The sequence below is a fragment of the Crocodylus porosus genome, unplaced genomic scaffold, assembly GCF_001723895.1.
Source record: "Crocodylus porosus isolate Cpor-Errol unplaced genomic scaffold, CroPor_comp1, whole genome shotgun sequence".
Taxonomy (NCBI): Eukaryota; Metazoa; Chordata; order Crocodylia; family Crocodylidae; genus Crocodylus; species Crocodylus porosus.
The window spans coordinates 8,371,105-8,386,113 of record NW_017728939.1 but is presented as its reverse complement, the minus strand read 5'-3'; the positions used below and the strand labels follow the sequence as shown (position 1 = coordinate 8,386,113).

Below are 15,009 nucleotides of genomic sequence, written 5' to 3'. Positions count from 1 at the left end.
CAGTGGCCTCTGCTTTTCCAGCTATGCTGGGTGACTTGCTCCCATACACTGGTGATACTGAGCCTTCCTAGCCTAGGAGGAGCTGGGACCCTTGGACTGTCTTCCCTGACTGTGTGGTCTAGTTCTGCTAGTTTAACACCAGGCAAATGGTCAGAATTGCTTAGGCCATAAATAGGCTGGAAAACAATGACTGGCCGCTCTCTCCTTCCTGCTGACATGCATGCAATGTTGATCGCTTTGTCTGTGAGCCAGGCATGAGACTGAGCCAACTTTTTCCTCAGGGAACAGTTATTTCCTGCCCTGGGAAAGGTTTTTTGCAAGCCCTTCCTCTCCCCTGCATCCCTTTCCAGCCTGTATGTAGAGTGAGGGGGACTTGGTGCTTCTCTGCCCTCTGCTTGAGCCTGGTTCTAGGTATCAGTGTCTTGCTGACTGCAGCTCAGGTGGATATTGCCGCTTGGGCTGTGAGGTGTAGACTGGAGGGGATTGAGGAAAATGGATCTAGCGTTTGACTTTTCTGGCTGCTTTGCGATAACAGTGCTGGGGAGATGCAGGCAAAACCTCTAGCCCAGCCACCCTGTGGGAGAAACCACTGAATGGGATTGCTGGACAAACTGATCTTCCTGGTACCCCCAACCCTGCTCTCAAAGTCCAGGTCTAAGCCTCTGGCCTGGTGCCAGTGAGGTTCTGGCTATCCTAGAGTAGAGGGAGGGCATATATGGGCTGAATGGAGCCATCTCCCTGAGGAGCAGCCCACTGCTCCCAGGCACTGAAAGCAGGAGGAGACCATGTGAGAACAGTCCATTTTACTGGCTGTGCTTTGGTTGTAACACCTCAAGGTAACCCACTGGCCTCTGCGCCAGGCAGACTCAGTTCGGAGCCTGGCTTCACAGTCGAGGCTTCCCACAGCTCCAACAGAGCCTGTGACCAGCACAAAGCTCCAGGTGAAAAGCAGCAGTTTGTTTTTTTCCCCCCTGGAGGAGGATGAAATGATGGATTCGGGGGCTGGCAGTGCCTGAGTCATCAGCTGTCCTGGAGCAACCTCCTCTCTGTTGTGGTAAGATCAGTGGGGGAGCAGCTGCTGGGAATGAGCAGCACCATTGGTCCTCGGTGGCAATTCACTGCCTTCCACCAGTCGCTGGATTTCTGTCCAGGCCTCATCCAGGTACTGGGAGGAGCGGATCCACCGGAGGAACAAGCCTGCAGACACAAGCAGTCAGCACTTACTGCAGGGCAGCCAGGAGTTCTTAGCTACTGAAGGCAAAGCCCTTGCAGGGTGTGTGTGGTGGTGGGGAGGGAGCCTACGGAGCACTTACCCTGCCAGAGCTGCAGGCTCGGGGGTTCCACGGACGGCCAGATGACCAGGGCGTTGTACGAGTACAGGGGGTTCAGGTATTTCTTTTGCTGGTTGGGCTGGTTCAGCCAGGACCAGAGCGAGTGCGTCGTCTCCCTCACTTTACACAGGCACCTGCAAGTGTGTGCAGTGAAGGGCCCTGGAGGTTGACTAGGGGCTGCCTGATTTAGGGCAGAGCCCTGTTGGTGACTTGGGCATGTGGCTATATGCTGGGACTGTCAGTTGAGATCTCAAGTCCCTTCATGTGGGTAAGAAACTGGGTGGCAGTTATTTTGCCCAGGAGGTGTCACCCACAGGCTGCTGCCTGACAGGGGGACAAGTGGCTTTGTGTCCACAGGGAAAGGGGATGTTGTGGGGGTAGGAGCATCCCTCCCCTTAGGTGCAGCTCTCAGCTGTTTCCATTGAGACATGTTTGCATTGTGCCAACCAATGGGCAAGTGCTGTGTCAGATCCCTTCCATCCTGAGGCTTGGCTTCCCTAACCCAGGCCACTTTGGCAGGTTTAAGGGATTGAGGAACCAGCCAGGTGTAAAAGCCCAGGCCCTGCCTCCCTAGTGGCCTGGCAGCCTGTGCTGAGGCAGTGAGAGCAGGAGACACAAGGGTGTGATATGTATCACTGGAGCACCCAGTTTGTGCCTTCACTCCCAGGTGATCCTTCAGCTGGGTCCAGCTGGCCTCAGCGGTGGAGATCAGATTACTAGCAGGCCCTGGTGGGATGAAGAGGTCAAGGGCCCTGGGGGACATCCCTGCTACCCTGTAGTGCATATTCTGATGCTCCAGGCTGGCAGCAAGTCCACCCCTTCTGGGACTTGGGGTGGAGAATGCCATCCTCATCCCCACTGCCCAGGTCCTTGCCAGGGTGGGGGCTGCACTTGGCACTTGCCTTTCCTTCTCGCTGTTGCACAGGAAGGTCCCGTAGGCAGAGGCGTAGCTGTTCTCAAACAGTGCCAGCAGGAGGCACTCGCTGAACTCCAGGGAGAAGGGGAACTGGCGCCCCAGCTGCCCCACACAGTCCAGGAAGAGGAGGAAGACAGGGGCTTCCTGCTTGAGCCGGGCATGCGAGTACGCGGAGTGGGCACAGCGCAGGTGAAACGGATGCCCTGCCTATCCAACGGGGAGCAGGGGCCCCATCAGCTGGGAAGCACCAGACATGGGCTGCCTCGTCGTTCCCAGGACAGTGGGGGCCTTGGGGGATCAGGACTGGGGTGGGGCAGGTCTCGTGGGTTGCCCTGCAGTTCCAGGGGTGAGATGCCACCCTCCTTCCCCACAGCCAGGCTGCTCCGGGACAGTGTCACCTCCCCTCCCCCTGGCTGAGGAGCTGGGTTACCTGGATCCACTCCCGCTCCAGCAGGTGCTGAAACCCCACCAGCGTCCTGCAGTCTGGGTCCAGGATCACTTGAGCCAGTGCCGTCACCAGCAGGGTGGTGTCTGTGCCCTCGGCTCCGTGCACCAGGATGCAGGCCTCTTCCCTGAAAGCAAAGGGAATGGGGTGGGTGACAAACGTGGGCACTGCCCACGAGAGGAGCAAGCTTATGCCAGGGAGGGAGGAAGCAGCAGAACAGGGCTAGTGGTGGGGAAGCTGTCTGCCTGGCGGGGCTGTCTCTGCCACAGCTGCACAGGCAGTCTGGGCCCATGGGGAGCACGAACGCAGCCCATGCCTGCCCTGTCCTGTCCCTGGGGACCAAGCCCTGCCCCGCTCGGTGACCCAGGCTGACTCCTGCTCAGCCAGGATCTGTGCAAGGGGAAAGCCAGGCTGCTACCTACAGAGGGAAGTGGGGCTCCCAGCACGGCAGTCCCGGCTTTGCCCCTCCTTGCCCCCATACATCTCACCTCTCCATGCACTGTGCGGCCAGGCAGGCAGTGCTCAACGCTGCCTTGACGTGGGACAGCCACTTGGAGCTCTCCAGCTTGCTCAGCCAGCGGTCCATGCCGAGGGATGGGTCATTGCAGGCTTCCACGAGCTTCATGAAGCTCTCTTGCAGCGGGCGGCCCCTGCTTGTGGGGAGGCAGGAGAGAAGCTGCAGTTCCTGGCTCAGAGTGGGGTGATGCTTTCTGGGCTCCTGCCCAGAGTCTGCGCCAGCCAGGGGAAGGAAGGAGCCTCCACCCCTGGTCCCCGGGGGGTGGTAGAGTCAGCATAGCCAGATCATTAGTCAGCCCTGAAAGGAGCAGGCCAGGGCTCTGCCCAGCCCCAGGCCATGAGGCAGGGGCTAATGAATGGTAGTGCCGTTCTTTCCTGTAGCCCAGCCCAGAGATCCATGTGCACAGGGTGGGAGGTGGATTTTCCCACAGCCTCAGCGCTAGGTGCTGCACAGGATCAAGTACCGACCTTTCCAGTGGCCTGTGCAGCCTCTTCCAGCCGAGATAGGCAGCTTTGGGCTCAGAGCCACCTCCTGTCATGCGGGCCTGCTTGGCAGCCTGGGCTGAGCGGGTGTCGATGACAAAGCCACGTGCCCTCCCACACAGCGCAGCTTTGAGCAGCAGCTCATCCTCCTGGCACCGCTTTTTGTTGGGGCCCATCAGCGGCTGGCCGCTACGGAGCATCACCTGTGGGGCAGAGATGCTGGGGCAGCTGGGCTGAACCAGCCCCTTCCCTGTGCCAGCCTAATGAGAGACAAGGAGCACCCCCAGTCTAATCTGCTTGTCACTGCGGTGTCTAGCGAAAGTCCTACTTGCCTTATTCCAAGCTAAGCAAGAGCTGGCCTGTTTGGTGGCTAAATGGGAGACCCCCCCCCCCCTTTTCCCCCAAGGGTCTAGAGGGTCAGGGTGGTCGGTGCTGGGTGGGATCCTGTAGTTCAACTCTGCTTCCTTGGCCGTCTGCTGGGGGGTGGCGTTCTTTGCTGTTTTGTCGACTGACTTGTACTGTTACAGAGAGCTGCATAACAACTGTGCCACCCCAGAAGTGGCTGCATTTTGATCACTCCTGATGGATCATTTTGGCTGCAAGGTGGTTTGGGTCTCCAGAGAGGCTCCCACATAAATGTAGTGCCCTAGCTGCTGGGCTGAGAGGTTCCCTGCCTGGGTGCGGCTGTGGTGCCAGGAAGGGAGCTGGAGCGGGAAGGGGATGGCACTCACAGTCTGGTTCTTCTTGTGATAGTAACTGAGGATGGGGAACCGGCCCCCCTGGCGGAAGCGGGCGATCTTCCTCAAGGCTTCATCATCCACTACGGCTGGCACAGTGATGGCTGATGGGTAAGTTGGGCAGGTGGTGAAGTCCCTGTTCACGCTGCTCAGTCTCCAAGCGTTTGTCTAGAAAGGGCAGCTGTGTCAAGCTTGGTCCCCATGGCTTTCACCCCAGGGAGGGGAATGGTGACCATCTTCTACCCAGCCCTGGGCTAGGCCAGCTTAGTTTCCAGGGGCCACCCCTGGCTTGGGGGACTTGCCAAGATAGCTGGGGAAATGTATGATGCAGACACCTGGCCATGTGGAGCTGCCTTGTCTCCTGAAGTTCCTCATGAAATGGTTGCCTGGGGGTAAGTGTCTGGCTGCTGATCTGGCTGGCCAGTGAAGGTCTCTATGTTCCTTCTTCCTGTCCAGAGCCAGCTCGGGCCTGTTTCAGTGTGGTCCAGGCAATCTTCATTCAGATCAGACCCAGCTGCTGCCTTCCCTATCCCAGCCCACCAGGTGTGGCCCATCTCCATGCTGGTGCAATGCCAGCCTCCCTGCTCTGTGCGCCAGAGGTGAGGGGACAGTTCTGGAATGACCCAAGCTGCCGTGGCCTGCCATGTGTGTAGTGCACGCAGGGCTCTGATCCCTCCCCTCCTCCATGGCTTCTGGAGCAGTGCAGTTGCTTCCCACACACTGCCCTTGCTGCCTGTCTCTGCTTACCTCTGCAACTACCTGTTGGTAGTAATGGTGGGGTGGGTAGGGATGCCAGCCCTGCTCCAGCTTCATGTTTTGGGGTCTATAGAAGAATGGGTACATCATCATCACCGACTCCACGGACGAGAGGGCCTAGGGAAGGAGCAGAGGAGTTGGTCTTTAGCTGAGTTATATGGACCTATGTGTCCACCCAGTGCTGGCTACATGCCAGGCCAGGGCTAGAGCAAAACCATGCTGGATCTGCAGTATAGCTGCTGGGGGTCACCTGCCAGAGGACAGTCCTGCTTCCTGCCCCTGTATTTTGCATGTGCAGCCCACAGCTGAGTCAGGACAGCACGTGCTATGCCTGATCCCTGTCTCTCTTTTCCAGTCATGGTGCAGACTGGGCATTGGCTTGGCTGGGAGCAGGATGGGGTCCCTGGTGAATTTTCAGGGCACAGCTCTCAGCTGTGGTATGGTTAGGTGCCCGTGTCTGATGCTGCTGGGCTGAAGGGATGGGCCCAGCAGGTACCTCTGAAAGCCAAAGCCCAGCCCAGTGCAAACAGAGCCTGGGGAGCTGCCTATTTATCTTTAACACAGGAAACTGCAAAACAAACACCAGGCGGGCACAGCTGGGCCTTGCTCTTGCAAAATGTCAGGTACTGCTCTGGAGTGCCTGGCCGGCTGTTGCCTTTCCCAGGTGGCACCAGCTAACCTCGATAGAGCTGGCAATGTTGAGACATTCCTCCATGCCCGGGATCTCCAGCTGCAACACCCGCAGGTCCTTGCACTTGAGCGTGATGGTGCCCGAGGAGCTGGCAAGCCTGTGAGAAGCCAGATATGGGGGGAGGGCAGAGAGTCAGGTGCTCTGTGGCTATTTCTCCCCCTCCCCTTCTTGGGGAGTCCAGCTGCTGCTGGTGACAGCCTGGATCAGTGTGTGTGGAAGGGGGGGGGCGGGTGAACATAAGTGTATGCGTATATGAGAGAGCGCGTGATGAATGCAGGTGATAGATGCAGGCAGGTAAGAGCGTGTAAAGACACTGTTAGTGACCCTATTGTTCAAGCGGCTGGGCAGAGAGATCAGGCTGGCTTGGGAGAGGTCTGCGCTGGGCTCTAGCTTGTACTGCTTGTGCTCAAGCTGGCATGGGGGGTGTCACGTGGAAAGGGAGGGGGAGCTATGTGTACCTAGATGCAAAGTAGGAGTGTGTGCCTCATGGTGAGGGACATGTTGCTATGACCAGAATCATTAGTGCATGTGAGTTAAAGCATGTGTGACCGCACGTGTGTGAGCAGCTGTGGTTTCCAGGCAGATCAGTTATCTGTGGCTACAGGCTCATCCCTGACTGCTAACATGAAGTTGCTGTTTGCTTTCTGCCAGCCCTGCCTTTCCTCCTCCCTCATTGCACCATGGGGCCCAAACCTGCTGCCTTTGCCCTAGTCCTCACTGAAGCAGCAAGGCCAGAGTTGTTCCCATCTCTCTGTGGGGTGCAAGCTGTTAAAACAAAAGCAGCAGACAAGGGGGAAGCGGGCACCATGGCCGCCCGGACAGGAAGCTGGGCTCCGGTTAGCACAAATGAAGGTTAGCAAGGCAATACAGGGTTAAAAGCCAAACCTGGTCTCTCGTGGAGAGCTGTTAGTCCTGGTGCTTTGGTACCAGCCTAGGTTCTGAACACTGAGTCACAGAAAAGAAGAGAGGTTACTGGGCAGGCCTTGGGGGTTGCTGCCCCTGATGGCAGGCTTGGGGGCAGGGGGAAGCAGAGAGTGGAAGGAGAGGAGAGAGTGAATTGTCCTGTGTCCAGCTGGGCTCATAGGACACTTGGCACTGAGACCTGAAGTTTGGGATCCCAACCAGGGCCCCATGGCCTGCCTGGTGCAGAGCCAGCTGGATTCCTGGGAAGGACTCGGGGCACTGAAGGGGCTGCAGGAGTGGTGTGAATGCTGAGCAGCAGGGGCATCTTTTGGACCCCAGCTTCCTGCCTTGTCCAGTGTGATCTTGGGTGCCTGAGTGGGGCCACGGGAACCCTCCTAGCTCCAGCCATGCACAGACTCCCTCCTCCCCTTACTCAGCCGGGCAGGCTTGGAAGTCACTCGGCCGCCTTTCTGCACCAGCCACAGGGATGTCTCCACCTCAGAGGAGGTGGGAGAAGGATCAGCTTGAAGGGGTTGCATGGGAGGATGAGAGGGAAGGGGCTGGGGGCCTGATCTGGGGAGCTGTGGGTTGGGGGTGACTTCATTACAGGCTGCTCTGCCACACGGCAGGGGATCTGCCAGGCTCATCTCTCCCGCTGGTGAGGCGTTTGGCAGGGGCCGAGGGAGGCTCACCTCTTCTCTACGGCGTCCACGTTCCGGATGAGAAGCCAGAGCTCCACTGTCCCCTGGTCCCCTTCCCCGCCAGGCTGGGACGACAGGAGCAGGTGATGGCTGGTGATGCACAGGGTCCCCTTGATCGCTGGGACCCCGGGGCATGAGAGCAGCACGTTCTCCACCTTGGCGGTCTTGATCAGCTCAGAGAACTCCATGGGGACAAGCCAAGCCCCCGCCGGGAATGGGGTCTCACTGTTTCACGTGGCTGTTCCCCAGAGGCAGCTGGCCCCCAACAACCAGACAAAGTCCTTCTGCAGCCCTAAAGAGGAAGAAGGAGATGCAGACTGAGATGGGAACAGCCCACGGCAGGCGTGTAGCTCCTTCTTTGCAGCCTCCCTCCCCAAGCCCCAGCCAGGGCACTACCATCTCCTTCCCTCCCCTGGAGCTCAGCAGTGTCAACACTACTTCACAGAGGGGGAAACTGAGGCATGCCACAGGGACATGACTTAATATCCCAGAGGAAAGCAATGGCAGAACGAGATTGATGCTCTGGAGTTCCCATCTCCTAGGCCTGTACTCAGGCTGAGAAACTGCTCCCCGCCCTGGGCCTCTTCTCTGTATATCTGTATTGCTTGCAGTGCACTGCTCCTGGTCCCTGCCAGCAGGATGGTTTAAAGGACCTCATGGCATCAGGTATGTTTAAGCTGCAGGTGAAAATGCAGCTAGTATCTTGCAAGAAGCAACTTAATCATCACATGCATGGCAGCGGGGCCTGTGGACCCCCTTGCACCAGGTGCTGTACAAACACCAGAAAACTCCTTTACAGTGCAAGATTCCTCCTCTGAAGAAGGCTCTTCCTGCAAACTTCCCGCCACCCTGCTACTCACCTCTATCTTGGGCCCCATATCAACACCCTGCTAGGCTGTTAGACCTAACCAGATCCAAAGCTGCCATCCTTTGATGGGCTTGGTATAGGCAGATCAGCCTGAACCTCTCAGCCCTACAGAAGTGCTGGGGAAGCCTCTGTTCAGCTCCCAAATCCAGGAGCTGGCTGAGGAGCCTCCTCTTGAATAAGCAGCAGCAGGAAGCCAGAGCACCCCGAAAGCCTGGGATACGGCCACGGTCCTTACCTGCTGTGGGATCCGCAGTCCTCACGCTGCAACCCAGGGCCTGGAGCCGCAGAAGTTCCTCGCGGCAGGTCGTGCCGCAGAGGAGCCCGCACCTATAGCCCTCGTGCTGGGAGCAGGGCAGCAAAATGCCGCTTTGTCAGGGCGCGGCATGCAGGAGTGCACAGGTGCCGCGGCCTGGGCGGGCAATGGAGCCAGAGAAGCAGCTGCCTACGGGGGGAGCGGGGGCCCTCTGAGCAGCTGCTGCGCTGGAGAAGTCGGTGATAAGCGAGACATGTTTGGAGGCGCTCGTTGGGAAATACAGTAACAGGAACTGAGCAGGCTGCGTGTGGGTGAGGCTCAGAAACAGAAAGAGTGAGAGAGGGAGGATGTGGGGTTTAAGGTGGCCTGGCTGCTCCGGCAGGGCTTGGGCAGCTGCAAGGAGCCCAGCAGTGACCCACAGCGGGGGGTGTTGGGCTGGAGGCCCTTCTCACGTGTCCTGAGGATAAGGGGGTTCCCAGTTCTGGAGAAAACAGGAACAAATGCACTGGTGACTCGGGGCGGTTGAGGCCTTGGTGTGGAGGATGAGGGAGGCTGAGCTGCTTCATCCCTGGGGGATTGTGTGGGCTGAAGAGGAAGGAATCCTTTGAGGCAGAGTCTCTCTACTTCTAGTCAGGATCCCTCCTCTCTGGAGGGAGCTGGGGGCCGGGGTGGTGCAGAGAGGAGCACGGCCCTTACGAGGAGCCCTGCATGCCTGTCCTGGTGCCCCAAGTCTCCCAGGGCCTTGCCCAGCCTTAGCTGCCCAGAATCCTCCGGGACTTCGGCCAAGCCTCTGTTGCCTGCAGCCCCCCAGGGCGCTGGCACCAGGTTCTCTGTTGTCCCAAGCCCTAGGGCTCCTGTCACTGCAGTAGGGCAGCCCCTGACACCCTGCTGCCCATGCAAACCTCTGGTTTCCTGTGCTGGGCATTTTCCCTGCATGTTGACCAGCCCTTGGGGTTGGGGGTGGGCAAGGCTGTGTGCAGCCTGCTCTCCATCCGCCTGTCTCTGGAGGGCGTCCACTCTCTCCAGGGCCCCTGGGTTCCACCTTAAACACAGCACAGCTGTGGAGAAGCAAATAAGCCACTGGATAAAGTGACCTGGCCAGGAGCCCTGAGCACAGCTGGAAGGGGGTGACCAATGAGAGCCCTCCAAGGGTGGGATTTCTCACTAGATTTATAGGAGCAGAAGGCCCTGGGCTCGTGCTGCAGCCTGGGAACCAAGGGAGCTCTTCCCTGCCCCAGTGCCTTGCAAACTCGCAGGCACCCACTTCTCCCAGTTCCTTGCAAACTTACAGGCACCAGCTGCTCCATCCCTCTGGATTCAGTGCCTGCTCAGTGTGGTTGCAGTGAGGACCTAGCAGGAGGGAGGACGGCCTATGGGCATCTCACCTAGGATGCCCGGGGAGCAGACAGGTGTTATGCCAGGTGCAGGGATCCACGGCTGTACCTTCACCTTCCTGCAGTGGCAGCAGCCTTTGCCATGCCACCCCACCCCGCTGCCTGCAGCGGTTCTCAAGGGCTCTGTAGCAGCGCTTCCATATTGGATCCCTCCTCTCTCGCATGCTTTGTGAGTCTGACCATCGACTGAACGCTGAGGGGCCTGGGGAATTGGAGGCACAAGCTTCGTGCAGCAGAGGTAGCTTTCTTTTCCTCTTGCTGCAAAGCTGTTCTGTGTCCCTGGTGACCTCTCAACTCTGACTCCCCACCCAGCTCTGAGATCAAGGCAGTGCCATTTCTGTGCTGATAATAGGCCGGGGAGGGAAGGAGTGTCTGTGGGATAAATTACTTTACACTCCTCCGGGCCTTTATATCCTCATTGAAACTTCCTTTCAAAGAACAGGGTGTCTCCTCCCAGCTGGAGACAATAATACAAAAACAAATCCCTCTGCAGGCCTCTGGCTAATTAAAGTTCCTGCTCGTTTATAATTATCACTGGAGTTCCAAACCTTTATTGTTCCAGGGATAAATAACTTGCTCGCAGCTCATGCACACGCACGCAGACCTAGCTGGCTAGCCTGTGGGTGACACTGCTCTCTTCCTCCTGTGTCCCGCCATGTCCTTCAGCCACCTGAAGTTCAAGGAGCTGGGAGAAGAGGAGTCCAACTCGGACGAGGAGAACCTGGACAGCGTGAAGGCCCTGACAGCCAAGCTGAAGCTGCAGACCAGGAGACCCTCCTACTTGGAGTGGAAGGCCCGGGTGCAGAGCCAGTCCTGGAGGAATGGGGCCAAGGAAGCCACCATCGGCTTGCTCAAGGAAGAGCAGAGTGGAGACGTGGCTCCAGAGGGGAGCCCTACCCAGAGGGCGTCAGGTGGCATCTGTGGGTTTGCCACGATGGACGACGCTCTGGAGTGGCTCAGGAAGGAGCTGGTGAGTACCGCCAGCAGCTCTGCTAGGCACGTGGCCTCTTGGAGAAGAGGGGGTTGGAGAAGGCAGGGAACCTGGATCCAGGATCCCATGGATGCTGACTGCCAGGCTCAGCCTGGCATCCCCAGGGCTGCAGGGAAATGGAGAAGGGGGTGTCTAAGGATGGCAGGGAGGGAAAGAGCCCCTGCCTTGGGCTAGGAGCTCAGCAAGTCCCCTGGTACCAGGCCTGGCTGTCGTCACACTTGTGGCCCACGGGTGCCATTTGAAGAGCAGCACCAGGCTAGATCCTTCTCCACAGCCTTGGGCTTCTGCAGCCTCCTGCTCCTCCAGGCAGGACTCTCAGCCCAGCTGGCCTTTGGCATCTTGTGGTCGATACCCCAGGGAGCATTTTGAGGGGTCTAAATGGGCATTTTGGTGCCCTCCCTGGGGCTCATGGGGCACTTTGCCTGGGTGCATCTGCACATGGGCTGTGTGTACCCTGCTGCGGCAGGGCAGGCTGCTTCCTCTGCTCGAGTGGGAGGCTGGGGCAGATGTGACCCAGTTTTGGTCTGACCCATTTTTTGGTGCCCCACGGCATCACCCCTCAGCTGGGGCTGTCCCAGTGCATTCTGGGACTGTCAGGTGGCAGGGTCGAGGGCATCCAAAGGAAAGCTGTGGCAGAGCGTCGTGGGCTGGAGTCATAGAGGGCAGGAGGCTCATTGAACCAGAGCAGCTTCAAGGAGCGTGGCTTCATCCCATGCTAAAGAGAAATCACTGCAGCTGGGACTGATTCATCCAGACCCGAGGGAAATGCCCTGCAGCAAGTGCTTATCGGGGCCTGGGGCAGCTTTGATGTGGGCATGTGCTGCTACCTGTTTGACCCAGCTGTTGGTGCCATTCTCCTTTGCCATGAGTGATCTGGATGTGCGTGTGTGCATGCGCACGTTGATGTGGGACTCTGGCATTTGCCTCTGTGTCTGTGTGTCCTTGTCTGTACGTCTGCAATGACATGTCTCCTTTTTTGTCCGCGTGTCTGCGATTCCTTGTGCATATCTGTCTGCCTATCTCAGAGCACGTGTGTCTGTACAGCTGTGTGTACGTCTGCACATCTGTGTTGTTCCATGCATGTCTCCGATCTGTGTGTCTGTGTCTCTGTCCTCCTGTCTACCGCTGCCTATATCTCCGTGTGCATCTCTGGGCCTCTGTCCCGCTTGCTGTCCACGTCTAGCTGCATCTGCTCATCCTGCTGCCCATGTGGCTTTGCCGGGAGTATGTTGAAAAAGCCAGCTGTAGGCCTGGTGCTCTATGTAATGTTTAACCCAAGCAGCCTGGAGCCACAATCACTCTAGAAAGGCAGCAGCATGTGCTCGGGGCCCCCAAGAGCTGCTATGAAGTTAAAGCCTGTGAGCTGTGCTACAGTATGTGTGCTAGCTAGGAGAGAACAGGCAGTGCAAGGCTCGGGTGGGCATGCTGCGGTCATGCCTTGCTCTGCTGTACAGATCTCCCCCTCGGGGCTCCTCTGTGTCTGGCTCCAGCGCAGTCTCAGTGGTGGCCCCCTCATGGCTCCTCTTTCCCTCTGCACAGCAGGAGATGCAGGCTGTGGACCACCAGCTGGCACGGCAGCTGATGCAGCTGCGAGGGCAGATCCACCGGCTAAAGGTGGAGCAGGCCTGCCACCAGCACAAGGAGATGCTGGACGATGCCACCTTCGGCCTGGAGGGCTGCGAGGAGGACTCGGACCTGCTCTGCAACATCCCACCCAAAGCTGCCTTCCTCCTCTCCACACCACTCAAGCACATCGGCGTCACCCGCATGAACATTAACTCCCGCCGCTTCTCCCTCTGCTGAGGCTGCCGGGCTCCCCTGGCCCTGAACATGGGCAGCTGTACCACACATCCCTGCAGAGATGCTCAGGCTGAATGTAAGAACCCAACAGGCAGGTTGGAGGGAAAACAGTGTGGGGTTGCAGTATTGCAGGCTGCTTCTCTGACTGCTGGCTCTGGCATCCTGCTGCCTTGCTTGCTCCTATTGCCCAGAGGTGCCTCATCTCTCCTTGCTGAGTGTACCACGTTGGCGACACTGCAATAGCCTGCTTAAAACCAGACCTGGCAAGACTGGGCCAGGGCTGCACTGATTGCCTGGGACCTGAGGCATGGATGGAGCGGGGAAAGTTGGACTCGCCTTGCTAGGCACTAGAACCCACTTTTGTCTTCAGTCCTCAGCTCAATCCCTTGCAGCTGGAGGGATGTAGGCTGCAGAGGCTGGTGGGCAGCAGGGGAGCTGAGCCCTGTCTACTCCTATCACATTTGGCCTATTGGCTGCCTCCTGTTGCCCTGCAGTGGCTATTGCCCTCTCGCTCCTCAGTCCCTGCTTCCTGGGGGTCTCTGCTGTATGGAGCAGCACCTCCCAGGATGCACAGAGCTCCGCACTTGCCATAAACCCTGAGCCTGCACAAGGTGAGCAGCCCTGGAGCCATGTGGCGTGCACAAGGCGAGCCAGCTCTTCCCAGCAGCATGTGATGCTGTCGTGGGAGGGGAGGGAGCTTCACTGCTGAAGCATCTGTGGCTGCAGTGACGCTTGCCACGTGGCTGAAGGCTGCTTGCTGATGCTGAAAAACACGAACAAACTTTCCGTGCCGCAAGAAAAGAAGGCGGTACAAAGGCAGCTTGCCTTCTGTGTGTCGCATGTGCTAATAGCCTCCTTGCCGCCCCCAGAGCTGTCTGATCCCAGGCTTGCACAGACGGGGCCTCCCTCCCCTGTGCCACACACCTGAATCGAAGCCCCTAGAGCTGGCCTGACTCGGCCTGGAGATTACTTCTGATCAAGCCATGTAATCCATGTTCCCCCAGCCTTGCGCTGAGTGGGCCGGTCCCCTCCCCCTCCACATTGCTGCCTGGTAATGGCGGAGGAAAAAGGCAGCGAGCACCTTGGGTTTGTTGCTCGCTTCCGCTACGTGCTGCTGTTTCCATTCGGGTTTGCTGAGGCCTCAGATGAGAGGGGTGCCGGCTCTATGGGGAGCCAGTGAACAGCCCCACCAAAGCAGGTGCCTTTGTTTGGCCACATGCATGGCAGCTTCTGTGTTTCATGTTCTCTCCGGCTGGTGTGATGACTTACCTGCAGCTTAGGGACTTCGTGTTTTGTTTTTTTTTTTGTTTTGTTTTTTTTATCTCAACCTTGCGGGGACTTGCAGTCCCCACCCTGACCCCTTGTTTGGGAAGCTGATTTTTCCAGGGAGCGTTTGTTCCTTTGGCTGAGAGTGATGAATCCTAATTTGACACTTTGCCACAGATCTTGGAGCACGGTGCCAGATCTGTGGAAGCTTGCAGCTTCTGCTGAGGGCCATCTACAAAAGAGAGAGGCCGCTGCTGATGGAGGCATGGGTTGAAAGTAGTACAGCCTGCTCCAAGACACCTGCAAGCTGGGGACAGAGCTGGGAAGAGACTCCAGGGGCCCTGCGTTCTGGCTCCCTGCTCAGCTCAGACCCTTAGTGAAGGAGCTGAACCCTGAAACCCCGGCTTCAAATTTTCAGCCCTGAGTCCCACAGCCTCTGTTGGAACAAATTGCTGCTGGTGCAGTGAAGAAGCCTGCTAAGGATCTTCTGGCTCCATGCCTTCAAAGAAAATACAGGAAGATTGTCAGAGCTTAATAACACTGAGATCCCATTGACCTTTTTCAAACAAAAAGGGGTTCTTTGCCTTGAAAAATGGACTGAGTCCCCGTCCCTCCTGCCCCGCCCCACCCTGCCCCGATGCTTTATTGTAAAAGCGGTAAGTATTTTTGCCATTTTTTCAGTGTTTTTGATGATAAAAGAGGACACTAGATTTTTTTTTTCACGATCTGTGCTGGCAGATGGGAAATAGGGCTGATGCTTTTGTTGCCACTTTCCAGATGCAGAGAGGCTGAAAGCCTGACATATCTTTTGCAAAGCACACCTGTCTTTTTTTGTACAGTTGCCATAACAGCAATAAAAATGATTGATTGATGCTTTGATGGTATTTATTTATTTTTTTGGTCCTGAAATATCCTAAAGCGGTTTGCAAACTTCTACGCCATGCAAGAGGCTTGTTTC

At 57.6% G+C, this 15,009-nt stretch overlaps 2 protein-coding genes across 9 annotated transcripts; one reads left to right on the top strand and one right to left on the bottom strand.

Annotated features, from left to right (window-relative positions):
* Nucleotides 1-788: 788 nt before the first annotated feature.
* On the bottom strand, nucleotides 789-8,674 carry LOC109318502 (myotubularin-related protein 9-like). 6 transcript variants are annotated; one of them, XM_019547808.1, is made up of 12 exons: nucleotides 8,583-8,674; nucleotides 7,471-7,760; nucleotides 6,761-6,820; nucleotides 5,864-5,972; nucleotides 5,176-5,301; nucleotides 4,423-4,596; nucleotides 3,677-3,894; nucleotides 3,181-3,345; nucleotides 2,678-2,819; nucleotides 2,234-2,454; nucleotides 1,314-1,465; nucleotides 789-1,197 (listed from the first exon to the last, which is right to left on the bottom strand). In XM_019547808.1, the coding sequence occupies exons 2-12, from the start codon at nucleotides 7,665-7,667 to the stop codon at nucleotides 1,061-1,063; spliced, it is 1,701 nt and encodes a 566-aa protein (XP_019403353.1). In that variant the 5' UTR covers nucleotides 7,668-7,760; nucleotides 8,583-8,674; the 3' UTR covers nucleotides 789-1,060. The 6 variants fall into 6 exon arrangements, with proteins under 6 accessions (XP_019403353.1, XP_019403357.1, XP_019403356.1 ...); XM_019547812.1 differs by having other exon boundaries at nucleotides 3,181-3,342; XM_019547811.1 differs by having other exon boundaries at nucleotides 7,471-7,771; nucleotides 8,583-8,669.
* Nucleotides 8,675-8,825: 151 nt separating this feature from the next.
* Nucleotides 8,826-14,928, top strand: FAM167B (family with sequence similarity 167 member B). 3 transcript variants are annotated; one of them, XM_019547819.1, is made up of 3 exons: nucleotides 8,826-8,911; nucleotides 10,557-10,964; nucleotides 12,525-14,928. In XM_019547819.1, exons 2-3 carry the CDS (start codon nucleotides 10,650-10,652, stop codon nucleotides 12,786-12,788), a joined length of 579 nt encoding a protein of 192 aa, XP_019403364.1. In that variant the 5' UTR covers nucleotides 8,826-8,911; nucleotides 10,557-10,649; the 3' UTR covers nucleotides 12,789-14,928. The 3 variants fall into 3 exon arrangements, with proteins under 3 accessions (XP_019403364.1, XP_019403365.1, XP_019403363.1); XM_019547820.1 differs by lacking the exon at nucleotides 8,826-8,911 and having other exon boundaries at nucleotides 9,875-10,964; nucleotides 12,528-14,928; XM_019547818.1 differs by lacking the exon at nucleotides 8,826-8,911 and having other exon boundaries at nucleotides 9,875-10,964.
* Nucleotides 14,929-15,009: the final 81 nt, after the last annotated feature.